The sequence below is a fragment of the Chelonoidis abingdonii genome, chromosome 8, assembly GCF_003597395.2.
Source record: "Chelonoidis abingdonii isolate Lonesome George chromosome 8, CheloAbing_2.0, whole genome shotgun sequence".
In the NCBI taxonomy this organism is placed as follows: Eukaryota; Metazoa; Chordata; order Testudines; family Testudinidae; genus Chelonoidis; species Chelonoidis abingdonii.
In genome coordinates this window covers 82519592-82546920 of record NC_133776.1, presented here as the reverse complement: position 1 = coordinate 82546920, position 27329 = coordinate 82519592, and the positions used below count along the sequence as shown (strand labels likewise).

General features: G+C 43.5%; 1 protein-coding gene across 2 annotated transcripts; it reads left to right on the top strand.

Moving 5' to 3' along the window:
• HEPH (hephaestin) lies at window positions 1-27329 on the top strand. Of its 2 annotated transcripts, XM_032765901.2 has the most exons (20): window positions 1-211; window positions 2777-3021; window positions 3830-4042; window positions 4569-4748; window positions 5185-5439; window positions 6096-6264; window positions 7498-7637; window positions 8757-8888; window positions 9511-9722; window positions 11513-11663; window positions 12136-12348; window positions 13282-13495; window positions 14157-14296; window positions 15234-15365; window positions 18141-18247; window positions 18952-19177; window positions 20352-20491; window positions 20920-21082; window positions 22683-22715; window positions 26363-27329. In XM_032765901.2, exons 1-20 carry the CDS (start codon window positions 36-38, stop codon window positions 26599-26601), a joined length of 3480 nt encoding a protein of 1159 aa, XP_032621792.1. In that variant the 5' UTR covers window positions 1-35; the 3' UTR covers window positions 26602-27329. The 2 variants fall into 2 exon arrangements, with proteins under 2 accessions (XP_032621792.1, XP_074924873.1); XM_075068772.1 differs by lacking the exon at window positions 1-211 and having other exon boundaries at window positions 2786-3021.

Below are 27329 nucleotides of genomic sequence, written 5' to 3'. Positions count from 1 at the left end.
TGCCTGCTCTTGAAGAGCCTTCACCTCGAGCTGGGATGGAATCTTGTCGGCAACTGCTGCCTCAGTCTCTGTTTTTCCTTCATTTGCTGCTGCTGCCCATCTTTGCTGAAGGTGCCACCAGAGTCTATTACCTGGGTATCTGTGAGGTGGAATGGAATTATGCTCCAACAGGGAAGAACATAATCACAGGCCGAAGCATTAAAGATGACCCGTATGTTTAACAACTATAAGTATTTGAGTCTAAAAAAAGCAAATGGCGCCGAGGTTTATGCAAGAAGTTTTATTTAGCAAGCAGTTGACGTTGTCACATATCTGATCTTTATTGGCTTAATGGTTAACCTGTTTTTTCGTAGGAACATAGAAATTATTACGTTGGGATAGGCCAATGATCAGTCTAGTCCAATATACATTGACCAATTCCAGATACTTCTGAGGAAAGTGCAAACCCTTTAGAATGCACCTTATTGCACGATGCTATATCATAGGATTTATTTCTTCCTGACCCTAGCAGGTGATCTGTTTGTGTGCCTTGAAGCCTGAGAATTTTATATCACTATGTACACAGGCGGTTAGAGCTGGTCAAAAATGTATTGTGACAAAAAAATACCTTTTGACTAAATGGAAATTTTTGCAAGAAAGCTTATGTTTTCATCAAAAATATTAAGCATTTTATTGAAAACCCAACAGCCTGAAAACTGAAAAAAAATTGGTTTTCGATAATAAAACCCCCCCCATATTTGGTTTCTGGTTTTCGAAAGCAAAAAAATAAACCAAACCAAACCAAGTCTTTTAAATCACAACTTAAGAAAAATTCTGAAAAAACATTCTCTGAAAATGAAAATTGTGCATTTCCTGTTGAAATTTTTCATGATAAATAAAATCCATTTCCTGGTGCTACACTGTCACCATGAATTCTTTGTACAATTGGATCACTTATTTCAAAAAGCATATAGCAGAAATAGAAATGGTTCAGAGAAAGGCAACAAAAATTATCAGAGGCCTGGAAAGATTTTCATATGAGATATTTAATACGTTGGGACTATTTAGTTTATAAAGAAGACAAATAAGTGGGGACATAATGGAAAATACATATAAAATAATGAATATTTTAGAGAGGGTAAATCTTGTGTTTCTATTCACCTTCTCTCATAATAATACAGGAACAAAGAGACAGTCACTGAGATTAAACATAGAATTAGTCTGTGGAACTCATTTCCACAGGGAAATAGATAATGAAACTAGTTAAAATTTTTTGAAGGAAAAGTTTTTTAGTTGAAAATATGGCCTAGGTTTGAAGATGAAACTAAATTTGAAATAAACAGATTTTTTTCTATAACTATTTAGATCACACGTGCATCAAGCTGGCAAAATATCAATATTTTTCAGAGACATTTTGAATTTTTTTTGGGGGGGGTAAAATAAATCACAAAAACTACTGAAAGAGCATTAGGGGTTTTCATTTTGAAATGGAAACAGCTTCAACCTTTTGAGAGAGAGAGAGAAAGTATATGTGTGTCTGTGTCTGTGTTTTTTGCTGGGTGACTTTGGGCATGTACCTTTCCCTCCCTGGGCCTCTAAAACAAGGATAATGATACCAACCTCCTTCATAAAGCACTTTGAGATGAAAAGTGCTAAATAAGAGCTACCACTTATTACACTACATTATATAATTTTTATAAGATTTCATAAAATGCACATTCTCTTATCCTTTTTAAAACATCTGCTGTGGCCCTGCTACATAGAAGAGCTGGCTGCAGGAGTGACTCTGTGGATGTGGTGCAGCTCTGAGCTGCATACCTACAGCTCCACCCTGCTCTATTACAGCGAGTGACAAAGCTCGGGGTTGACTTCAGAGGTACAGCACTGAGCCCATACAGAACAGTTTTTCTATTTGCTCATGTGCCAGGACTATTTTTATTGCTGCAGCAATGATGACGCCTAGGAAAAAAATATCTTCATCATCCATGACTTTGACACACTAATGCTTGAGCCACCTATCATCTAGTAGGAAAGGAAAGAAAAAAAATCCACTGTTGTATTGACCATTGGACACTTGTAAGAGGTTTAAACTCTGAAAGTTAGATATGTGTTGTGGACACATCAGCCTCAGCTGACTACTCTTTCCAGTAATATTTCACATTGGCTTTTGACTAGAACCTCACCTTCTTTTCTTGTGTCAGTCTTTGTGAGAGAGCTCAGGAGATTTTTTTCCCTCTTGCAACTCACAGAGCATAGCTCCAGTCTGCACTAGATTTAAAGGACTAGAACAATAGACAGGATAACAATCACTTGGGCTCTCAACTTTCATTCTTTAGTGCATAAAATGATCACAAGATAAGAAAGAAATTTCCCCCCATCCCACCATAGTATAGCATCCTCAGTTAAATACATTTAGGAGGACTGTGTCAGGTCTTCCCCTGAAGCATTCAGCACTGACCGTAGCCAGAGACAGAGTCTCAAACTAGATGGTCTGATGTGCTGATCTATTACATTGTGTCAGTTCCTCTCATATTTTACAACACTCAAAACCGGACAAGAGTAGCGAGGCCAGTGTTATTGTCCAGTCAGATTGCATTCCCAGCATTGCCATAGGGTCCTGGAAGACGAAGCACGATGCTGGATTAGGAGTAAGGATAGAGCGCTGGCACAGCAGAAACTCTAGGAGTCAGCTGAGCGAGCTACATTAGGTGTCCCTGTTATCACTACTCCCCATGTTATGCAGCTGTAGTAGATGGCACATTATTCACAATCTGTTATCTTGTTTTGAATTTAATAGAGAAGCCTCTACATTCCTCCAGTCTGGCAAGGACAGGGTGGGAAGCACTTACAAAAAATCTGTGTATAAGCAATACTCAGACTCCACGTATGCAAGAGAGATCCCCAAACCTGCCTGGCTGGGATTTCTTGGGCCCATCATACGAGCAGAAGTGGGTGACACCATTATAGTGCACCTAAAAAACTTTGCCAACCGGCCACACACGGTCCATCCTCATGGCGTCTTCTACAAGAAGGACTCAGAAGGTAAATGAGTCCCTGCTGAGTTGATTCAGTTTCCCCACTGTGAATTTAGGAGTATATAGGAAAGCAAAACCAGCTGAGAAGGAGTCTTGTTTGGATTGGCTCAAAGCAGTATCACCTGGAAAACTGGTATAGTTAGGTAGGCTTTTAGCAATGCCACCGGAAGCAGGGTTATCGGGTTCCTAAGCATTACAGTACCACCTGAGATGGACGCACTTTTTCCAAACATGAACTCTTTAACAGAATGTCTAAATTCCTTCCTAAAGAACACAGTCTTAGTAACACTCTCATTGCCTGAATACAGCAGCTCAGGATCAGCAAGCTAGTAGCTAATAAATGTTTATATTATAGTGCGACACATATTTAGATATCTTTAATGTGATGAATCTTGTAGGTGCCACAGGGATGACAGAATATCAGAACAGATATTGAAATAGTCCTAGAGAATTGAGAAAGGAACTATTTCTGGGGTACTGCAGATTTGAACTGAAACTTAGCACAGTTCTGTTTTCCAATGAGAATATAAAGAAGCAATTTTTAGAACATGGAACCATGAGTCACCTTTCTGGTTCGGCCACCAGCATACTGGGCAAAGTCACTTAACTTTCCTGTGCCTCAATTTGCCCATTGGAAAAATGATTATTATATTACTTATGTGGTGTGAATCTTAATTTGAAAGGTGCTACAGAAGTGGTAAAAGTAACTTGCAGCTGTCTGTGCTGTATCTAGTGTGAGAAATGCAGTACATGTTTGTATGTTATATACTCTCTGCCAAAATTGAATGGATGCTGTGATTGCTCAATTATTCCAGGGTCACTGTACCCCGATAAGTCCTCACAGGATCATAAGGAGGATGATGCTGTTCCACCAGGAGGGAATCACACATATACTTGGACAGTCCCTGAAGATCACAGCCCGATGGCTGATGACCCAACCTGCTTGACTTGGGTCTACCACTCTCACACTGATGCACCGAAGGACATTGCTTCTGGGTTGATTGGGCCATTACTGACATGCAAAGAAGGTAAAACCTCAGGAGAAAGACAGCTCAGACACATACTGAAGACTTTGCGATGATCTCACTTATGGTAACACAAGCAGTGATGCTTTGTTAGACAGCTCTCTAGTTCACGTGGAACTTATATGTAATCTGAGATAGTTCTCAATTTCTAGATTGATTCTGACTGTTATTTCTTTGTGGCTTAGAGAGTTAGTGCATTGACTTCTAAGCTCTGTGGATCAGTTCAAATGCACAAGTGGAAATTAGTGTAGGGATCTTATTCAAGACCCCATTTGTACATATTAAGAAAGAAAGAAAGAGAAAGAAAGACAAAGCCCTCAAACCTCCTCCAAACTCTACAGGATTTCAGCAAGAGTGACAACACTATTGAAAGATCCAGGAGCGCAGGGGTTGCTGTAAATCAGAAGTGAGATGCATTGGAATTTAGGAATGGAATAGCAGGAAGTACTGCAGGTCTAGGGTGAGGTGCATTGGCAGACCTCAGTGATAGTCTGGGCTGGAAAATCACTCACCCTCTCTCTTGCCCTAGGATCTCTGACTGGCATCTCTCAAAGACGGCATGACGTGGACCTTGATTTTTTTCTCATGTTCAGCGTGATTGATGAGAACCTGAGCTGGCACCTGGATGAGAATATTGCATCATTCTGCACAGACCCAGAATCTGTTGATAAGGAAGATGAGGAGTTCCAAGTGAGCAACAGAATGCATGGTGGGTGTCACCTTTCACACTGGCTTTGCCCAGTCAGTCTGTGCCTAGGGAGCTCCTTCCGATACCCTGAAGTGTAGTCTCATCTGATGTGTGCAGGTATGGTTTGAGAAGCCAGTGAGACCTTGTGCTGAAAGATGCCCCATCATAGGGGCAGCCATATCAGCACCATCAAAACAATCATAATTTTTGTCAGGGTTTTGGCTTTTACCTTCAGTGAACGTGTGGCCATTAATCTGATGTCAAGAATAAGATCCATGTTAGAAAATGATTTATGGAAGCAGGCTCACCGAGATTGGGCAGGAGAAGGGAAAGGTGTTCTGCTGAGACCTGTTTTCTGAATGTCTCATGTTTCTATAATGGGACCTGCAGGATGGAGCTGTGAAACCTACCTCCACCCCCTTCCTGATCTCTGCTTCTGTTTCACTTGGTTTTACAGCTATTAATGGTTATGTGTATGGGAACCTGCCTGAGATGACAATGTGTGCTGGGGATCACGTGGCATGGCACCTCTTTGGGATGGGCAGTGAGACTGACATTCACACAGCCTTCTTCCATGGACAGATACTCACCATCAGAGGCCACAGGTCCGACGTGGCCAGCCTCTTTCCAGCCACTTTTGTTACAGCTGACATGATCCCCAGTAACAACGGGAGATGGCTTCTGAGCTGTCAGGTCAACAATCACCTGCAAGGTAAGGCACAGTCTGGAATCTGTCCTGCACCCTGTGGCCCCCATTCACTTCCTTACTGTGGCCCCTTGACACTATGGGATGAAGCAGACCAGTCTTGTGGGCAATGTCCCATGGTAAAAGGAGTTCCCCTGCTGGGTAACCAATGATTTGATCTGATGGCTCCTCCTATATTGCATAAAACTTGTGAGTTACAGCCATCCTGGTCTTTAATATGCAGGTGCAGCCTACAGGGATTACAGATGCCAGATGTGACATCTCTTGTTCAGCACTGAATATCACAGGACTGGAGCACCTGGTGGTGCTGCAGAAGGCGCTTTACATCAAAGTGGAGCACTGCATGCTGGGACCTGTAGTCTCTCCAAGCTGTACCTATATGGTACACATGAGGGTGGCTGAGGGACATTTTTGTCCACCGACCACCCTAGTGCAATGTCTTGTATTTATGGTAGGAACTCATGCCTGCTGGAAAAGAAAACTCTCCCATGTGAAGCCATTGCCTAAACACTCGCTCCCAGCTATGCACAATTTGGGACAACTGGGCTCAGTGACTTGTGCAAAGGGAATGGGTGGCACACTGTAGAAATAGGTCCCCTGTCTGCCTTCCATTCAGAGTGGCAGACAGGAGTTAAGTGTGCGTTTGCTTCTCCCATGTGCAGCTGGAATGGAAGCGGTCTATGAAGTCAGACAGTGTTCGCAGAACACTCCGGAGTCCTCCATGAACGGGACAGTTCGGAAATACTATATAGCTGCAAAGGAAGTACAGTGGAATTATGGACCCTCGGGGCTTGACCAGAGCACTGGGAAAAGTCTGCAGGAGCCAGGCAGGTAAGAGGGTTTTTGCATGCAAGGCACTATATTAAATCTGTAGCCATTGTCTGGAATACAAGCTTGACAGAAACGCCCTCAAGGAAATTTGGAACACTTTTTTCAACGAAAAGGTTTAACATGCAATTCACATAACATACATTCACAAAGCTTCCAAGTGTCCCAGCATGCTGTATGGTTGAGGGACACAGCACAGTTGTCTCCAAGTTCCATCTCTACTCACTGTACCTGATTTACCAAGAAGCCTGCAAGTTTGATAAAAGAATGTAGGTACAATTAAAAAAGCAAGTCTCGTGGCAGACACAGGGTGGCATAGGTGGACTGCAGATTTACACTGAGCTTCCATCTAGCCTTCTATGTGAAATCTAGCAGCAAATGCAGAGCAATTGAAATGAATAGCTCTCGAGAGTTTTACATACTTTCATTCCGAACAGCTGAAATAATATTTAACATATATGTGTGTTTAATATTTTCAGAACACGTTGCAAATAGAAACTAATGAATTCTTATACCCATCCCTGGGAGGTGGTAAATGTCATGCCCATTTTTTACACATGGGAAAACTTGAAATGCACAGTGGTTAAGTGACTTGCGCACCACACAGTGAGCCAGTAGCAGAGCCATGGTTGGATCTCAAGAGTCCCAAGCTCTGTGCTCTCTCCACTAGACTCTGCTGCTTCTCCTGGAGGGCACATTTTGGAATGCAGGGGAGGGGATTAGTCTCTTTTCATTTCATGTGTGTTTCTTTTAGAGTTAGGATTGACACTACCCAAAACATCCCAATTCTCATAGTGCTTTCCTAAGACCTCCATGGAAAGTGTTGTTGAAGTGGTATTGATTCAACAGAGGGCATCTTTCCCTTTGAGTCAGTACTGCAGTTTCATTTGGATATACTATTCTGTACATCCTGACCCCAAACTGTTGTACAGAATTGCTGTATAACTATTAAACAGCATCCATGTTCCACCAGAGAGTGGGCCGCATTCCTGGGAAGAGTGAGCTGATCCCTACATAAAGTCTGTCTATCAGTTTGTAAAGGGCTTTGTCACACTCCTGGATGAAAAGTGCTACCTAACGGCATTATTATACTTAGCACTGCTGGGTTTTCAAAATCAGAGGTTTTGACTCAATTTGAAGGGCTGCAGAGCTGAGAGCTGCTGCTGTCACTGCCCTGATGGGGCAGGGGAATTTGCCTTTTTGTGAAAGGACATGAAATTTGTTCTCTGTGTTTAGCTCTTCTGAGCAGTTCTTCAAGCACAGCGCCAGCCGGATTGGGGGAACCTACTGGAAGGCCAAGTATGTGGAATATACTGATTCAACGTTCCAGGTAGAAAAAAAACGGTCAGAAGAAGAGACGCATCTTGGGATACTTGGTAGGGATTGTCTGCAACATAAACCCTCTTACAGCACCTTCTAGAATGATCTATCAGCACCAGAAATGCTGACTGACTGGCACTGTCCCATAATTCCTAGGAGTAATAACTTCTGTGGTGGAGGTGTTTTCTGCATGACATTACAATGCAGCTCTTTAGAGCAAGGAAGACCTATACTGCGGGGCGATGAGGTGGTCTTGTGATTGGTGGGGACCCAGTATTGTTCTGCCACAACAACCTTTGGAAGCTACCAGGAAGGGGCAAGGAACTCATTATACCCCTATCTCTAATTAAACAAATCACAGCAAAGAGCTAGTCTGACTGAGCTTCTGATTATGTGTTTCTGACTGCGTCTTCAGGACACAATGCAAACCCCACTTTCTGCTTAGAAACTTCTTCCAAGGAGGAGCTGTCAGTGCTCTTTCTGATCAGATAATGCCGAGACAAAAGGAGTGGGACTTGGAGAGCGAATGAATCATGCATGGAGGGGCACAGCATTAATTCCTTTGAATAAATTTTAGTACTGTCTATAATTTGAACATTTGATGCCTAGATAATATTCTGGTGTGAGACACAACAGCAATGTGATAGATCAGAGTAGAGTAGAGTAGAGTAGATTAGATGAATTAATAGATTGATTAGTCTGGCTGGTTGGGGTTAGTTCTCATAGAGGCCATTAGGGAGACGAAAGGCCTGATCCGGTCCCACTGAAGTCAGTAGAGCTTTGGTCACTGATTTAAAGTAGGATCAGGGAGTTGTGAGTAGGAACAGGACAGAAATAACTGCACCAGCTAAGGAGAAGGGGGTAGCTCTCCCTCTCCCTCCCATTTAGTCCCAGCCTTTTGGGCCTGGAGTAACTGCTTCACTGAATTCTCTCAGTCAAACTTCAAGCTATTTTACCTTTAAATAGTTCTCCCATCCCTGCCCTGAATGCCAGTCTGCCCGAAGGGCCAGCAGTCCTACTTAGCATGGCCAAAACCAGAAAGCTGGTGCTTCTGCTATGCCCATTTTTGTTAGTCATCTGTGGCTGTGAACTCTGGGTAGAAAATGGCCATTGATAGCCTGCTTTGTCCAGTTATCTTGGAAATCACTTCATTATCCGCCCCCCTCTCTGTGTAGGTCCAGTGATAAAAGCTGAAGTGGGAGACACTGTCTTGGTGACATTTGCTAACAAAGCCTCTTGGCCCTTCAGTATCCAGCCCCATGGTGTGCTTTATGGAAAGAAGTGGGATGGAACGCTGTACCACGACGGTTTGTTATTTCATCCCACCCCCTTTTTCTAAACTGAGCAGTGACAACACCTGTGGTGTGGTTCCACAGTCTGCAGTCACACCTCATTAGGTAGTGGTCCTCTCCGACCTCGCTAGCTGAGCAAAGCGTGGCCTGCTCGGCTAGTGTACCATGAGTAGTGGGGGTGGTGATGCAGGAGGGGATGTTCTTCCCTTTGACCTATCACTGAAGCACTGCCCAGCGTGGCACTACAGATGTGGTGGTGCTGGAGGTACTATTTCTTGGAGGAGAGATGAAATCATGGTGCTGACCATTTCTGGCCCCTAAAGATCCCATGACACTTGTTTCAAGAGCAGAGATATATCCCTGGTCACACTGTAATTTGGGTAGCTATATTGCACCTACCAAAATTCTCTGTCATGACACGTACAATAAATTTGCCCACACATGTATGTCCAGTAATATGTAAATATGCCTCTACTGTATTTCTGAGATATATAATGACTGCCCCATTCTACCCTGGAGGTGGCTGTCCTTTGGTGGTGAGTGAAATGAATCACAGTAGCAGATGACACTGAAGTGCTGCAGAGCTTGCAAAAGGGGCTGTATACATGAATACATATCAGCATCTTGTGTTTTAAAGGTCTGTCATGGAATGGGGCTTCCGTTGAGCCTCTCCATAACTTCACATACCACTGGACTGTACCACAGCACGTTGGACCCACTGCCAGTGACCCTCCTTGCCTGACCTGGATGTACTCCTCTGCGATAAATCCCATCCGAGATACCAGTTCCGGCTTAGTGGGCCCTCTGGTGATCTGCAGACCTGGGACTCTCAACACTAGTAACAAGCAGGTACAGTCAACTCTCCCACTGCAATGATTCAGGCTCTTCGTCCTGTGGTGAAGAAATAACTGGAGAAAGGAGACCCCAATAAAACCTTGGTAACTGAAATATAATTAAAAATACATGGGTGGGGGAGGCCCACAGATTAGAATAAAAGCATCTAGGCAGAATATGTGCACTGCCTCAACCATGCCAACATCATGCATCAAAGTGCCTTATGAGAGAATCCTAACACATTGGATTCCTGTGGTATTTGACTAGTCTTTGACTAATCTAATCTTGGGGTTTAATTTAAGGGGAAGGGAAACCTTTTGCATTTAGATGGATTTTGTCAAAATTCTTGGTCTGACCCTATACTGACGGTTATGGGATTGCACAGGGATACATTTGTCCTAATATATGAAGGGCAGAATGCCCTATTCTTTTTCTTCCTCTTCTTCCTATTATTAATGAGAAGTGTCTGAAAAATTCACCATAAAATTGAAAATACTGAAAATCATTTTCATACTAAGTTGAAAACAGTCCCATTTTTGCTAAAGCTTTGTGCAATTTTTGCTTGAAAGATGGAACATTTTGAGTTTCAAATGGAGCTAGGTTCTACTTTAAACTCAGCCCATTTTGAGAAGAACTCAAATGAGGGGGTGATTTTACAACAAAAGCACATAAAATGCGTGGTGTTCTGCAGGCTTTTGTGATGTGGAGATAAGTGAAATCCTAGGGCTGACTAACACTTTCCCTTGGAATTTAATGAAGAAATGGTCATCACTTTTGCGCAGGTGTTGCCAAGGTAGCACGAGTACACAAGGGAACAGGAGCACTGACAGCACTGAAGTAACAGGCCCGTGTGACAAACAGAGGGCAGCTGAAAACAAAACTATCTGCATGATTGTGAATACATTGTAATGTGGATTGGGGAGTTGCTGGTGACTTTGCAAAGCAGCTGCTTTAAAAGCCTCCCTTGAAGATCTTGCTTTCTGGAGCAGAATGATGTGGCTAAACTAGATGGAATTCAGAAGACAGCAAACCTGGTTAAGGGGCAGGAGAGTTTGATTTTGAGGAAAGATTAAACTATGTATAACTTGGCAGGTGCAGGGGAGATTATAATGATAAATGATTTACAGGTATTTGAGGGTGTGTACATAAATCCTAGTGTCAAATAATTAAGAGTGGTCCAAGGAGGTATTACCAAGAATAAGGGGAGGAAACTGAGCAAATGGAAATTTTGGCTAAATATCAGCAAAGCTCTCCTAACAGGGAAACATATTAGTGTGCGGAATAGGTTCCTCAGTCGAAGTTGTGGAAGTCTCATTGCTTGTCATTTCAAACTGGACTCAACAAAGTTTTCAAGGCTTGATGGTAGGAAACAAATTGGGATTCTGATCTTGTATTAGGGAGGAGTGAGGTGGGCCCAGCTCCAGACCCTGCACAGTGGAGAGTGTTCTGATTTTGACCCCATTGGAAACTAGTGGGGAGTGTCCAGCACCTGAATCTATGGATTGTGGGGGAAGGAGAGAATGACTTTTCAGTCTGGGAAAAATTCTGATCCCTTTACTCATGCTGAGAAGCACCTTTCTGCACATATGGTCCCAGTGCTGCTCTGGGACCACTTGTAAAGTAAGTGCTACTCAGCATGAATAAAGAGATCAGCATTTGGCCTCTAAAAGGTGGAAATGGACAATTTAAGAAACAAAAAATTGGAAATTGCCATCATGCAAAGCAGCCTGTACTTTTAACAGTTAACAGGTTGGGTGATCTGTGTGTTTTAAAATGAATGACCATTATTGTGATTATTATTGTAGAAAGGGATCGACAAGGAATTTTACCTCCTATTCAGTGTATTTGATGAGAACCTCAGCTGGTATTTACCTGCAAATATGAAATACTATTTGAGAACGGAAGAAGCTTTCATGAAAAAGGATGAAGGCTTCAGGGAGTCCAACAGGATGCATGGTATGGCCCTGTGCTCTTTCTCTTACATAGACAGTGAGGACAGAACTATGAGGCGTGGGTCCATCTTTAACTGGTCTAAAAACTCTGGAATGGTCCTAAAAATTACTGCCATGGTACCTAAGGATCCCAATACCAGTACATTGGACATGCCATGGAGGGGTGGGGGAAGAAAGAGAGCAAGAGAGAGATCAGGTGGACTTAGGAATTAAATTTCTGATTTGCATCAAAGGCACCTCTTTTGATAATTCTCTACATAGCAATGTCTGTAGAATGGGTCATGGGACATGAGGTCCTGCTGTGCCCAAAAGCATGACTTAAGCAAATACCAGGGGTGAATTGCCGGTGAACTGTACTGAGGAATACACAGCAATATGCAATTCCCATAGGTTGCCCTACATTGTAGGTATGTGTGTACAGAGGTCACCTCCTATCTAGTGTGTAACTGTGTGGTTTTAATTCTTTTCTGTTGCAGCGATTAATGGATTTATGTTCTATAGCTTGCCCAAGCTGGAAGTATGTAAAGGGGACACTGTGTCTTGGCACTTTCTGGGTCTGGGCACTGACACAGATGTGCATGGAGCTGCATTCCAGGGAAATACTATTCAGATGAATGGGATGAGGAGAGATGCAACCAATCTGTTCCCTCACACGTTTGCTACTGCCCTCATGCAGCCTGATCATGAAGGTAGATGCCTGCATGACTTCTCTGATGCCCAATGAGCTATTTCAAATGTTAATATTTGTTCTCTCATGCTGATTTGTCTGCAAATGGTGTCAGAATTACAGGACAAGCTGCACTTTAGACCCCTTTCACTTCCTCTTGAGTGCACCCCTGCAGGGACAGCACCAGCTTCCTGCCCCTCACTCTGGGTGGAACCACCCAGCCATACCATTAATAAACTAGATCTTTGGGCTGTAGCACTCATTTCCCAACTGTCTTAACCTGACAGGCCCAACTGATTTTGACACTGGTCAGTCCTCTCACTCTGGCAGCCTGTGACAGGATAAATTTGCAGTAACGCAGAAAGAACTTCTTCAAAACAAAGTACTGATTTGCCAAAGAAAACACACTGCATGTAGGAAAATGACTTAAAAACAAAAGGTCACATAGGCATCTTATCATACCTAAGCTTAGCATCTCCAGCTATAGCTCAGGTAGGTCCAGTTTATCCCAGACCCCCTTTCTGAATCTGGGGGTTTGTTTTCATCCCTGCAGACCCTCTCACTGTGTCAATCCTTCCTTCCCCTCCGTTTCTGCAGGATGAATCCTTTAACTGGCCGGTGTCTTTTAATCTCTCTCTTTTCACACTTGGCAAAACAGCTGTGTAATTTTTTTGGCACCAAGCAGGTAGCTTCTTTACAGCCAATAACTTGGCTGGTGTGTGAGTGCTTGCTGGGATGTTCCTTACCTAGGCCATTGTTTTGCCTTCCTGCTTGGCTCCTCTAACAACTCCTCTCAATCTGACCCCACAGCAAGATACACATCATAAAGAGACACACAGAGGTATGTACCATATTCATACAAAATAATACAGCTATTTCCCGGTTCATCTCACATAGTAAGGAAAGGACTTGCTTAGCTCTTTAGAGCTGATCTTTTTGTTTATGATGCCTCTAGGCACTTTTGATATCTACTGTCAGACTAGCAACCATTACCAGTCTGGGATGAAGGCACGTTACTCTGTCTCAAAGTGTGGCAAAGGGGCATCTGCTCCTGACCCCCAGTACGAGGAGGTGCGGACACACTACATCATGGCACAAGAGGTGGAGTGGGACTACTCACCAGATCGCAGCTGGGAGCTGGAACACCACAACATCTCTGGGCAGGAAAGGTAAAGAGGGCACCTTGGGGAAACCTGTGGCACCTTCAGGCAAACTTTGTAAAACCCATTCAAACAGGGGAAGCGGCTTTTTACTGGAGACAGCCAAACCTCTGCTGATTGGATGGATACTGGCTGACCATGCCATGGTACTACAGACAGCCCTCATTGGGGGTTTGTGGGCCAATTATCCCCTTTAATCCAAATGTTGGCAGTGTTTTTCCTCCCTGTATTCTGCAGCTCCCTGCATATATGTATGTGAGAGGGAAATTCCGTCTCTGTGGCCCATTTTCATTACTGGCTGCTCACTGGTGCCATCTGAGGTGGTGGTTTTTTGATGCAAACATCTGTCCACCACCAAATAGACTGATCTTCCCCTAACACCCTTCATGTAAGCCAGCGAGCAGCCACCCCTCATAAGGGAGTGCGGTAACTTTGATCACTATCATCCTGAGACAGATTCCAATGGGTGGCTTGGAAGTGTGTGGCTCTGTATCCTCTTACCAACTTCCAGAGCCATTCAGCTCCCTCAGCTGATGTCATATGAAACTGGATACTCTTCGGGGAGGAAACTGATTCAGTTAATGAATCCTCTGCCTACAGAGGAGAAGTGGTAGTTTCTTTAATGCAAACAGAGCAGTGTTAACGTAACACAGCACTCTCCATTTCTCAGCTATGGCAACCAATTTCTGAGCAATGAGAATGGACTTCTGGGCTCCAAGTACAAGAAGGCAATTTACAGGGAATACACTGATGGGACATTCAAAATACCCAAGAACAGGACCAGCGATGAGGAGCATTTAGGGATATTGGGTAAGCAATTATTTGAGTGGTGCATCTCTCACTTGGACAGGACTGAGACTTAGTCCTGAAGAATGAGCCAAGGAACTGGGACTTGGGAGAGCTGGGTTTGACTCTGCCTCTGACTGGCTGTGTGACTGTGGCCAAGCCAGTTCTCACATCCGTTCCCCCTCATCTGTGCAATAGGGGCAAAGAGTCCTGTGGCACCTTATAGACTAACAGATGTATTGGAGCATGAGCTCACCCACGAAAGCTCATGCTCCAATACGTCTGTTAGTCTATAAGGTGCCACAGGACTCTGCTGCTTTTACAGATCCAGACGAACACGGCTACCCCTCTGATACAGTACGATAGGGATAAACCCTACCTTTGTAAAGCACTTTGAGAGCTATGGATGGAAATCTCCAAGTGTGAAAGAAACCCCTCTGTGTAGCATCATTAAAGAAAAACCCAGGCACTGTGAAGCAGAGGAGCATGCTGTGGATTCTTATGAGAGTCTAAGGAGGCAAGAGCTCCACTGCCTCACTCCAGGATATTTCAGTACAGGACAAGCAACGTGAGGCAATCTAAAAGAGCAGGCTATGGATATGAGCTGTGATGGTTTCAAGCCATTTTACACTGTCAGGTCTGATTAAATCAGACCGTTGGATGATTATGATGAATCATTTGCATTATGGTGGCACTCAGAGATCAGAACTGGGTCCCACTGTGCTGGGCACTGTGCTCATAACAAGGCAGGTTCCCTGCCCTGAAGAGTTCACAATCAGAGTTTTCAGGATCATCTTGAATGTGGGATTAACTATGATTCTTTACTTTGGAGAAGGGATACAGTGATGAATAATTCACCTTCCACCCCTACATTAAAGTGATTTCAAAAAATGATAGAGAGAAATACTCTCTTTGGCCATTGATGGAAGCTGCACTCACAGTGTGATCTTCCTGTCTCAAGGTCCTTTTATCTGGGCAGAAGTTGGAGATGTCCTCAACATTGTGTTTAAGAACAATGCTACACAAGCCTACTCCATTCATGCGCATGGGGTACTGGAAAGGAATGATGGACAGGTGGAAGCTGCAAAGCCTGGTGAGTCAGTAGTCAGCTATTTGTTGGGCTAACTTCTGTTTATACGGCAATGACGACTCAACCCATTAAAAAGACCCAGCTAGGAGAGAAGAAGTTATTCTGGTGTGTGTGTTTTAATGTGATAAGTAATTGGAGCTGAATAGAAACCAGCCTTTCATGTTCAGTGTATTTTTATTGTTCATCTAATGTACTGGCTTGGCAGCCCTGGACAGTACCATCCTCTCTTTAGCCACAGAAGGCACACAATGTGGGTAGCGGCAGTGCAAATTTCCTTCTCCAGGTTACTCACCACCAGTGCACCCCTACCCTGGAGGGTTCATCTCTAGAAATGAGAGGGACTGTGACAGAGTGCCAAGAGATGGAGCTTGAGCCAGCTATCTGGCCACTATTAGCATCAGTTAGGATCCTCTGGAGAAGGCCTGAGTCATCTGGGGAATGCGTGATTATTAGGCCCCACTAGGACTAGAAAGCTAATGGGCTAGTTAGCCCATCAACAGGCAAGCAAGGACTATTTCTCTGCAAGGGCAGGAGGACGGGGAAATCACTGGAAGGTCTTCAGGAGCTCTCTTTGCCATTGCAGAGTTCCCTCCATCACCGAGGCTGCCAAATCCCCACACCATCCATTTGAAATGGATGCAGGCAAATCCCAGACAAGCCCCCAGTTGTAACTGGGCAGTATGCTTGTCATGGTATCTAGCCCCAATCTGAACCTTAGAGTCCAAAAAAAATGGGGTACCAGCATGAATTACTCTAAGCTTAATTACCAGCTTAGATCTGATAAGCTGCCACCAATCAGGATTTGGAGTGCCTGATAAACTCTAGTCTCCCCGAAACCTTCCCTGGGGACCCCAAGACCCAAATTCCTTGAGTCTCACAACAAAGGGGAATAAACCATTTCCCTTCCCCCTCCTTTCTTCCTCCCAGATCTTTCCCGCCCTGGGTACACCAGGAGATCATCGTGGTTCAAACTCCTTGAATCACAACACAGAGAAATCAGGTTTCTCCTCCCCCTTCTCACCCCCTCCCAGGCTTTTCCTCCCTGGGTTATCCTGGAGAGATAGACAGATTCAAGCTCCGTGAATCTAAAACACAGCGGAAATTCACCTTTCCTCCCCAACTACTCCTTCTCCCTTCTCCCCACCAATTCCCTGGTGAGTACACACTCAGTTCCTTTGCCTTAACAAGGGGAAAAAATTAATCAGGTCTTAAAGAGAAAAACGTTTAATAAAAGAAGGGAGAATAAAGATAATCACTGTAAATTCAAGATGGAATATTACAGGGTCTTTCAGCTTATAGAAACTGAAGAAAAAACCTCCTCCAGCAGAAATACAATTTAAAATACTTCCAGCCAAATACACATTAAAACTCTACCAGCCAGATATACATTTGCAAATAAAGAAATCCAATTAAAAAGACTAAACCGCCTTTCTACTTGCACTTACTGCTTGAATAGAAAATTAGAGCCTGTAGTACGTCTGGTCACTCTCAGATCCCAGAGAGAACAACGCAAAACCCAAAAAACACAAACAAAGGCTTCCCTCCACCGAGATTTGAAAGTATCTTGTCTCCTGATTGGTCCTCTGATCAGGTGTTGCAGGTCACTGTTTGTTAACCCTTTACGGGTGGAAGAGACATTAACCCTTAGCTATCTGTTTATGACAATGCTACACTCCCACCTTGTCCACAAACACAGACCTCCCTGAGACCCTCTTGCCTGTAAACACCATCAGGTAGTTTACAATGTTTTAATCCCTCCATCAGTACATAGCAGTGTCCCCACTCTTTTGAACTGTATCCCACCTTCTAATCCCTTCTCCAAAATGGGAGAGATGGGGACAGGGAAAGTAAGGCAGCTCTGCTCTACAAATGCCCTTTGTCAGTCTTACCTTGCCTTCTTTTTCTCTTCCTCTCTTTCTGCCTTCCTCAACTCTTTTTAAACCACTTGTCTATTAATGGGCTAATTAGCTCATTAGCTTCCTAACCCCAGTGGAGCCTAATCATCAGGCACACCCCTGACTAATCAGGCCTTTGCCAGGAACCTAATTGACGCTAATAGTGACTGGAGTGCTGGCTCTCCATCCCCCAGCACTCTGGGGACCAACTAGTGACATTGGGCTGTGATAGTGTTCTTTTATGATGTGGACAACTGTCTGCTAGGAACTGCTGAGACCACCAACTCACTTCCCTGCACAGCCCTCACTCAAGGTAACAACTTTTGGTCACTGCCACCATGGGCTTGACTGGAGCTAGCATCTCATAGGCTCTGTATCTGGACTACATAGCCCTTCCACGCCATCCAGACTCTCAATCAGCTTCTATTTTTAAAACTGTGTATAATAGATAACAAAAAGTTGAATCTGAATGAGAGTGGCAGGCACCTCTGTGAATATACTTAAAAGCTTCCAGAGGTCACGCCGAGTCTCCCAGGAAGTGATCCAGAATTTCCCTGGAGAACGCTAATCCTGGGTGATTCAGGTAAAGGTGAGGTGATTTTCCATAAGTTGGGGTTCAGATCCTTTTCCACTCCCCATCCCCATCATGCCACCTCCTTTATTTGAAAGGGGAGGAAAGAGTCTCTAGTCTACTGTTCACAACAAGGGAAAGAATCTGTAATGTCCACATGACTGCCATAATATTGCTCTTTGGGGCAGGCACCATATTTTTTTTTCTGTGTCTGTATAGCATATAGAGATCCTGGCCCTGGGCTGGGGCTGCTAGTTGCTGCTGTAGTACAAATAGCAACTACTACTACAGTCACTCCTTTTTGTCTCTCAGGTGACATTGTAACTTACCGCTGGGATGTTCCTGAAAGATCCGGTCCAGGACCAAATAATTTTGTCTGCGTTTCTTGGGTTTACTACTCTATGGTGGATCCTGTAAAGGTAAAATATAGTTGGAATCTTAGAATAAAACAACTTAGAGATGGAAAAGCCTCAGCGATCATCTAGACAGTCTCCTAGGAAACAATCGGGGTTGTTCCCTGTAGGATATATTTTAGACTTTGGTCCAATTTAGAATGCGATGTCCCATGTGATGGAGCTTCCATCATTTCCCTTAGGGAGACAATTCGACAGGTGAATAGATCTCACTGTTGATCTTGACGTTAAGCCTAAATTCTCCCTTTCTTAATATAGTCCCTCATAAAATAATTCCTCCCACTCCTTGGTGTTAACACCCTTCAAATATTTATACGGTGTTATCACATCTATCAGGGAGGAGGTAAGGCCATTCTTCACTGCCATATAGAGCTGGCCAGCTATGGAGCAGATGCATGTACCTTTTAAGGGATGGCTTAATGTCCCCATGTACCATCAGTAGGAGAGTCACAGCTCCATGTTGCACCCAATGCACAGCAGTAATTAACCGCTAACATCTGGCCCCGCAGTGGTAGTTTCTGTTAACTATTTCCAATAGAGCATATTTCACACACAGGATTGATTATTCAGTGGCTTGCAATGTATTTTATCGAGAGTACTACAGGGAGCAGCAAGCCAGGGTGCTGAATGGTAGTGGAGCTGTGTGCAGGAGGGATGGGAGGAAAATCTCCATCTCTGAACACCTTCGACTTTCTTCTCTTTCCTATTAGGATATATATAGTGGCCTGATAGGCCCCCTAAAGGTCTGCCGTAAAGGGGCGCTGGGCTCTGATGGGAGGAGGAAGGGCATCAACAGGGAGTTTGCACTCCTTTTCCTGGTTTTTGATGAAAATCAGTCATGGTATCTGGAGGAAAATGTGAAAACTTATGCACATGGGAATCAGAGCAAAATCAACCTGCAGGATGAAGAATTTGTGGAAAGCAACAAAATGCATGGTGCGTGGCCTTCACTTCACATCTTTTACTGGGCCCCATTCAGAGCTGCCTTTGCCATTTGCATGGGCCTAATTGACAAAGGTACAGTGATAGGGAAAGACAGTTCTTGACCTTCTGGTTCCTTCTGGCCCTACGACAAGAATTAGAAATCCAGACAGGAGCCATTTCTTTTTGAGTTGTATGTGTTATTTAAGATAGCTAAATTGTGTAAGGTACATTGTGCATTGGCTGACAGATGCCTAATACACAAGGGCCTGATTCCTGCTGAGTGCTTCCTTTGGCTTTAGTGGGGCTCAGCACCACACAGAATCAGGCCCTGGGTTGCTGCTATTAATGTGTCATTTATAAGGCCCCAATCACAGATGAATGTAGGTGACAACTAGTCATTACTATTATCCAAGCAACAGCAACGGAACAGAAAAGTACAGGTGCCAGAAGTTTCCGGCCTCACAACATGTCTCTCCAGCACGTACCCTCTCCCATTGCCCTCAGTGGAGATTTCCTTATGGGCTGCCTTGCTTTATTATGCTACTCTTTCATTGTTTTGGATCTTTATTTCATTTACAGACAAGGTGCAGCTCTCATTGTTGCTGTGCTAATTGTGAAATGAAATCCTACTGAATAGCAATTTACAAATGACCAGCACCTCAGAGTAATGTATGACAACATATAGTATGCTGGAATTTGACTGTTGACGGGGACCTGTAACATTTCCACTGCTCAATAAGTGGAACTGCAGTTAGGCTACAAAGACCATTTTTACATGGCCAGATCTTTAAAAGCACCGAGCTGCTTCTGCTACCTTCAGCTCTTGGAGATGGAATGTTCTTCAGTAGTAAAAGCAAAAGAGCAGGAAGGAGGAGAGTTCTGAGATTTAGCCAAGCTACATCACTGACATAACATCCGCTTGGGACAAGTCACTTGACCTTTTTATGACTCAGTCAACCCAGCTGAAAAGCAGGTGCAGTAGTTGAGTTGGGAGGTGATGGACAAAACATCAGGAAATCATGCTGTGGGGGAATCTCACAACAGAAGAGAAAATGTCTGATTTACGTGACCCTAGATTAGCTTTGAAAGGTTTAACCTGCCTTGAGGGAAACTGTGTTTGCACTGACATGTGAGGTCCTGATCATCCACATCATTTTGCTGTCTCAACACGTTGTCTACCCCACAGCTATCAATGGGAAGCTCTATGCAAACTTGCCCGGACTGACCATGCACCAAGAAGACTGGGTGAACTGGTACCTGCTGGGAATGGGCCAGGAGATCGATGTGCATACAGTCCATTTTCATGCCGAGACTTTCACATACAGGGTGAGAATCTCCTGCTGATTGCAGAGCCCAGCAGCAAGGGAAGGCTGGGGCTGGGGCTGGGGCTGGGAGACCATTACATTCATTTGACCCCTTAACTAACTTCAGGCAGTTGGATGTGTTTGCAGCATTGTCATGTAACCAGCAAGAGGAGATGATTTTACATGCCCAAATCAGACCCAGGAGATCCCAGTATTGTGTTGATCTCTCTATCTAACCAATCTCAAGCTTAGGCTTTAGCAGGCTACATTCCTTTTTCACTTAGGACCTTGGAATTGCTTTTGGTAACTTTTTGTTACAACTCTTATCAACTGCTGTAGCATGAACAAGGTTTCCAGGTCCTGTCCCCCAGATCCTTGTTACTCTACACCAGAGTTCTCTAAAGATACATGAACCATTGCATGCTAACAGACCCCTTCCCTTTTTGACAGAACGGCAAGAGTTACAGGGCAGATGTTGTGGATCTGTTCCCTGGGACCTTTGAAATGGTGGAGATGGTGGTTGGGAACCCTGGGACATGGTTGCTTCATTGCCATGTGTCAGATCATATTCATGGTGGTATGGAGGCACTCTACACAGTCTTACCAAGACCAGGTAGGGAGAGAGCAACAGCCATTTCTATGCAGTCATCTTCATAAATAACTTGTGTACTTCCAGATAATGATAATACTTAGTACTTATAGTGCATCAAAGTCTTCTATACATACAGTAATTCACTCACTAACTAAAGTATTATTAACTTAAGCTGCTCCTTGTTAACACCATATAAACATTATTTGGGGCTAATGAACACTTCGGTCCCAGAGTTTAAATGGCCCTAGATATTATTATTAGGTTAATGTTGTTGTCTATCCTGGAAGCACTGTCCATTGATCCTCCAGCTATTGTTATTAGTAAAAGTGCTAGCTACATTAGAGATGCACAGTGAAAGTGTTCTGATCTAAGCACAAAACATTAGAAGCTATTTTGTGATGAACAGTGCTTAAGGGCATCTTGTCATACCTTTCCCTTCCACAAGTTATCAAAGGATCGTGTACCCCATAGGAGCCCTATCTGGCTAGCCCTGGTGCCCGAAATTAACTGACACTTGGGAGTGCAAATGTGCTCTCCTGGATGGAAGGAAGGTCAGAATAAGAAAAAGAAAATCTAGCAAGTGCTGAAAAATACTCACCATGTTTTAATAAAGTCAGTGTCTGAGTTGGAACCAAGGAAACAGCCTGAAGTAGTACGTGACATTCACCACAGAGACATAATACAAAAAAAGGATTAGGAAATGGATCTTTAGAGGCAGATTTTGCAAGGACATTCTGCTTGGCCTCTTTTCTTTTGAGGAACAATTTTATACCCGCCATGAACTCTGGACATACAATTACATCTCTAAAAATGGAAGCCATTGATAAGTGTTATAATAATCCCTTCACATAACACAAGAATCAGAGGTCACCCAATGAAGTTAACAGACAGCAGGTTTAAAACAAACAAAAGGAAGTATTTCTTCACACAATGCAGAGTCAGCATGTGGAACTCGTTGCTAGGGGACGTTGTGAAGGCCCAAAGTATAACTAGGTTCAGAAAAGAATTATATAAGTTTATGAAGAATAGATCCATCAATGCTCATAGGCAACGTGGACAGGGATATAAGCCCTTGCTTTGAATGTCCCTATGTCTCTGACTGCCAGATGTTGGGACTGGACAATAGGGGATGGATCACTCAATAGTTGCCCTGTTCTGTTTATTCATTCTGAAGCATCTGGCATTGACCACTGTTGGAAGACAGGATACTGGGCTAGATGGACCATTGGTCTGACCCAGTATGGCCATTCTTATGTTCTTATAATTAATATTTGTTCTTGTTATCTAGGTTCTCGCTCCAACTGTCCAACTGGTGCTGAAGCTGGTTTCCACTCCCTTCTCCTAGCCTTGTGCTGTAGGGGTCGGAAATGGCATCACCTATTAGTGTGCATTGCCTTCTACAGGCATTTGCAACAGAGTTTAGAGAGAGGCTAACTTCTTCAAAAGCACCTAATTGATTTAGGAAACTAACTGTCGTTGAAAATCATTGAGACTTAGTCACTAGGTGCTTTTGAAAATTGTACCCAGGATAGATAACAATAGCCTTCCCATAAAGTCTACACTGATTGCTTTTTTCCTATGCAGCATAACAATTCATCACTAATTTGTCATTCTCTTTCAGAGACAGCGTCCATGATCTTAGAGACAAAAAGAGGTATAATTTGCATTATACTGCTGAAAAAGCCTCTTGCATTGTGTGTAGGGGATAGTGCTGGTTGAACTTACCCTACAGACAGAAGATTTGGATCAGGTTGTGGTTGGATGTGTGTGGGGGGCTGGGCAGGGTGGAGGCACAAGAAAACATATCTCACCCCATTTCCATGTGCCTCTGGGCTGAGGTGTATCCACGTCCCAGTCTCTGTGTTCCCCAAGTATAAATATGGGGGGAGTTGTGTTAGTGTGCGGGGTATGACTATAAGCAACGCGAATGGTGGGGGGGGGCTCTGTCTGCTTGTGTGTTTCATCAGTAGAATTGCTGAGGATGGAGAGGTTATGGAGGAGGGGCATGGCATGTGCTTAGTTAAGACAATCCAGCAGATAAAAGTGACCTGCAAAAAAAAGGGTTTGTACCCTTTTTGCTTTTTTGTGACCACCTAAAAAGAAGGCTTGAAAGATTTCTTTGTGTTTTAGAAGGGTGTTTTTCCTGTTCTGTTATACATTAGAACTTCTTACTTTATCTACCTGGCAGACTGTGTAGCAACTTGAGAGCTAGTGAAATTGTAAACTCACAAGAGCACCGAGACTGAGTAAGCAAGGGTGAAGAAGAGTTCATTCAGATTGTCTAAACCTCCTTGAGTTTCTTTTATTTTCAGTAAGACCTAATTAACTCAAATGACAAATGAATAGTGTGGAGAAAGATAGTCCTTGTTAAAAATTCAGCACCCGCAGTCAAGGTGTGAAAACTCACAACACACATGATCCTAAATCCACTTCTCTAACAATCCAGGGGATAAGAGACTCAATATTTCACACATAAAACCCAGACAGAAAAACACGTAAACATCCCTTCAGGTGGTCTTTAGCTATCACAAAGGAGCAAGGAGGGCAGAAGCCCAGTGCTCTGCAGGTGACCTTTGGTTATGAGGTGTTTTGAGTATATTCTAAATGGAGATTTTTGACTCACCTGAATCATCATGCTGGATTGTCTGAGTTTCTAGCTTGTGTTTGAGGAGGTTTTGGTTTATAATAGCTCCAAATATATCTGCTCTATGCAGTTATTAGATTGAATTGCCTTTCACTTCAAAAAGGGTCAGCTCTTCTTCTTGCATACTCTTTCCTGTGGTTTCACAGGCCTCTGCACCACAGGCATATAATAACTTCCAGCTGGAAGTTACTGTTTTGCAGCTCTCACATTGTGTAAGACGCTCTTGCACTAGGAAGGCGTGAATTATCTTGGCTGTGCTGCCCTGTGCTTGAAATGACAAAGGAGCAGAGTGAGATGATTTAAAAAAATATCAGAGGTGCTTTAACACCTGTTTTCATTTTTGCTTTGCATTTTCTGTACATCAGGACTAGTAATAAAGTGGCTTTTTCAGAATCTCACTGTGTGTGCTCCTTCCTCACCAATGAACCCACTTGCTTTACAGAATCACAGATCAATCACAGAGTTGGAAAGGGCATTTAAAGCCCTCAGGTCTCATATACTTTAAGGCCAGAAGGGACCGTCATGATCATCTAGTCTGACTTCCTGCACATCACAGGTCACAAAATCTTGCCCACCCACTCCTGTAATAGACCTATAAACTCTGGCTGAGTTATGGAAGTCTTCAAATCATGATTTGAAGACTTCACATTACAGAGAATCCACTGTTTACATGGTTTACATCCAACAATTGACCTGTGCCCCATGCTGCACAGGAAGGAGAAAAACTCCCAGGGTCTCTCTCAATCTGACTTGGGGGAAAATTCCTTCCCAACCCCAAATGTGGTGATCAGTTAGACCTGAGCACGTGGGCAAGACCCACCAGCAAGACACCTGGGAAAGAACTCTCTGTAGTAACTCAGATCCCTCCCCATCTAATGTCTCATCACCAGCCTTTGGGGATATTTGCTGCTAGCAGTTGCAAATCGGTTTACACACCATTCTAGGCAGTCCCATCATACCATAAACTTATCAAGCTCAGTCTTGAAGCCAGTTAGGTTTTTTACTCCCACTGCTCCCCTTGGGCTGTTCCAGAACTTCACTCTTCTGATAGTTAGAAATCATCATCTAATTTCAAGCCTAAACTTGTTGATGGCCAGTTTAGATCCATTTATTCTTGGGTCCACACTGGTGCTTAACATAAATAACTCCTCTCTCTTCCTGGTGTTTATTCCTTTGATGCTTTTATAGAGAACAATCATCTCCCCTCAGCCTTCCTTTGGTTAGGCTAAACAAAGGTCAAATTCATGCCTAGCATAGTGCTGTCTTCAACGAGGTTGCACCTCAGATAAATTTGTCTCTGAGGCTAACCCACTGAACAGAGAACAGAAGGATCTCCCACTATATTACATTTATCATGTACTTATTCATCTGCACAGGGATTTCAAGCTTCAAACTCGTATAGAGTACAAATAGGCAATTGGGGTGAGGATAACTTCCCTTGCTCTGTCAACCAAGCCCAACAGCTTTCATAGTCACATTTGTAAAAGTCTCACTCTTCTTATGAATGACCACAAGAGCCCTCTTACTGAGGGACGCTGTCAGTGTCAAACATTAGCTTTATTTCCCTGTTAAATGTACAGTATGTATTTTCCTGTCCATTTCTTCCAAAAAGGAGCCTAAACATCCACCATCACAATTTCTAACATTATCTCAGGGAAATTAATTGCTTGAACCAATGTTTTCTGAAGTGATTCAATAGAACTAATGGGGGAATGAAGTATTTAAAGGTTCAGAAGAATCTCACATATGAGCTTCTTTTAAAATTGCCTGCCACAGGGAGTTAATTGAAAATTGACTCTGGGTTGCTGTCTCTCATCCCTTTTCATACTGCATCAGAATTACTACACTCAATATATATGGGCCAGATTTGTAGCTAGAATGAATGGACAGAGGAGCTCCATTGTCTTCAGAGGCAATTTAGATCTGCTGAGGATCTGGCCCTATATTTCCAATTTCTCCCTCCTGTCCCTGCCATCATTTCAGAGTTATCAAAGAATATTTTCCTTGCTCAAAATGAGCACTAAACGGAGGAGAAATAGAAAACCTGTCAGGAGTTATAGGAGTAAGCAGTTAATTTTATACCAGTCTCAAGTAGCTACCTGTTAATCAAACCCCTGGTCTACAGTTCTTCACACAATTAGCCAAGCAAGTCTTGCTTCTCAAAAGCTTGTCACAGCCTTGCAGGACAAAAGCAGTAAGAGCAATATTGGAAAGCATAAGATCTTTAATGACTTACCATGGTCATTTAGCTACCAGGGCCAGTGACTTGGAACAGCAGCAAAATGATGCAGGATGAGTCTCGTGTACTCCTTGGGCAAGTCACTTTGCCTCTGTGCCTCAGTTTCCTTATTTGTAAAAAGGGGGATAATGATACTTGCTAATAGGGATGTGTGAGTTTTAATGCGTGAATGTTTGTGAAGTACATAGAGATCCTTGGATGGAAGGGTTTACAGAAGGGCAAATTGTTGCTCACTCTGCAAATTCCTTCACAGCCTGAAGGATGAGGGACCTATGGGACTGAGCAACAATTGATAGGCCCCTTCCATATATTGAATCTCTCCTTCCCCTCTACTCCCCTTTCTCCATATTTCTCAGATGCCTTAAATTGTCTCATTCCCACCCCGCAACAGTCACTTTCTCCTTTCATTTGTTCTCAGAGACCTCTCCTGAGGATGAGTCCCATAAGGTCGTTGTGTTTGGGGTTAAGATGGCTCAGGAGCAAGTGGAGGTCACAGTCATCGTTCTGGCTGTTGCAGGGATTGTGCTGTTCCTCGTTGCCAGCTTCCTGCTGGGTATGATCATCCGCCTCGAGAGGCAAAGGAGGTTAAGACGCAACAGGAGGTCCATACTGGATGATGGATTCAAACTCATGTCTAAAAACAATCAAGTAATTTAGGAGTTGTGTAAGGCCTTTTACCCACAAGCATGGAGCACAAGCCACTTCATAAAGCCAAGCAAGGAGCCCTCAGCACTTTGTCAACAAAAATTCCTCCCACGAGCGTTCCCCTTTCAGTTAGCTGAAGAGGGGCTGTGGGAGTGAAAAGGATCTCCAAGTGCCTTCCTTTTCCCAAAAGGGGAGAAGCAATTATGAAGACTGTTTTCTCACAGCAAATTCTTTCTCCACTGAAGCAGCCTCACTTGCTTGGGTCTTCTCTTTCTAATGAAGGAAAGAATGAGGAGGCAAGAGCTCTCAGGCTGAGTTCTATCTTTGCCCAGCTGCCACAGTTGAGTTGGACATGGTCTCCCTAAATGACCATGAACCATGATCTTACACTGAACCCAAGTAATCTGAGGAAAAAGATAATTGTTGGTGTTTGTGAATAAAGAAAGATGAGAATAGATAGGTGAAAGCACTTTATTTATATCTGATTTCTCTACTTTTTATGAGAAGCTGGAAGAACACATACAGTACACTGTGTCACAGTGTCTAAGAAGATCCATCAAGAACATAACAGTAGCTGTGCTTCAGCCTTTGGCACTGCTGACACATCACAGTGCATATGCATGCTACAGGGAACACATTTGAACAGGCTTTCAAGAGTTTACTATAAGTGGTTGGGGGTGGAGCTTTTACACATGCTGCAAAATGCCTCGACAGTTCCCTGCATTAAAACTCTGTTAATC

Coding starts and splice junctions, on each gene's coding strand:
- HEPH (XM_032765901.2), top strand. CDS start 36: ATGGAATCTTGTCGGCAACTGCTGCCTCAGTCTCTGTTTTTCCTTCAT. Junction 5,440..6,095: donor GGTCAACAATCACCTGCAAG/GTAAGGCACAGT, acceptor TCCCATGTGCAG/CTGGAATGGAAGCGGTCTAT. Junction 11,664..12,135: donor GGAGTCCAACAGGATGCATG/GTATGGCCCTGT, acceptor TTTCTGTTGCAG/CGATTAATGGATTTATGTTC.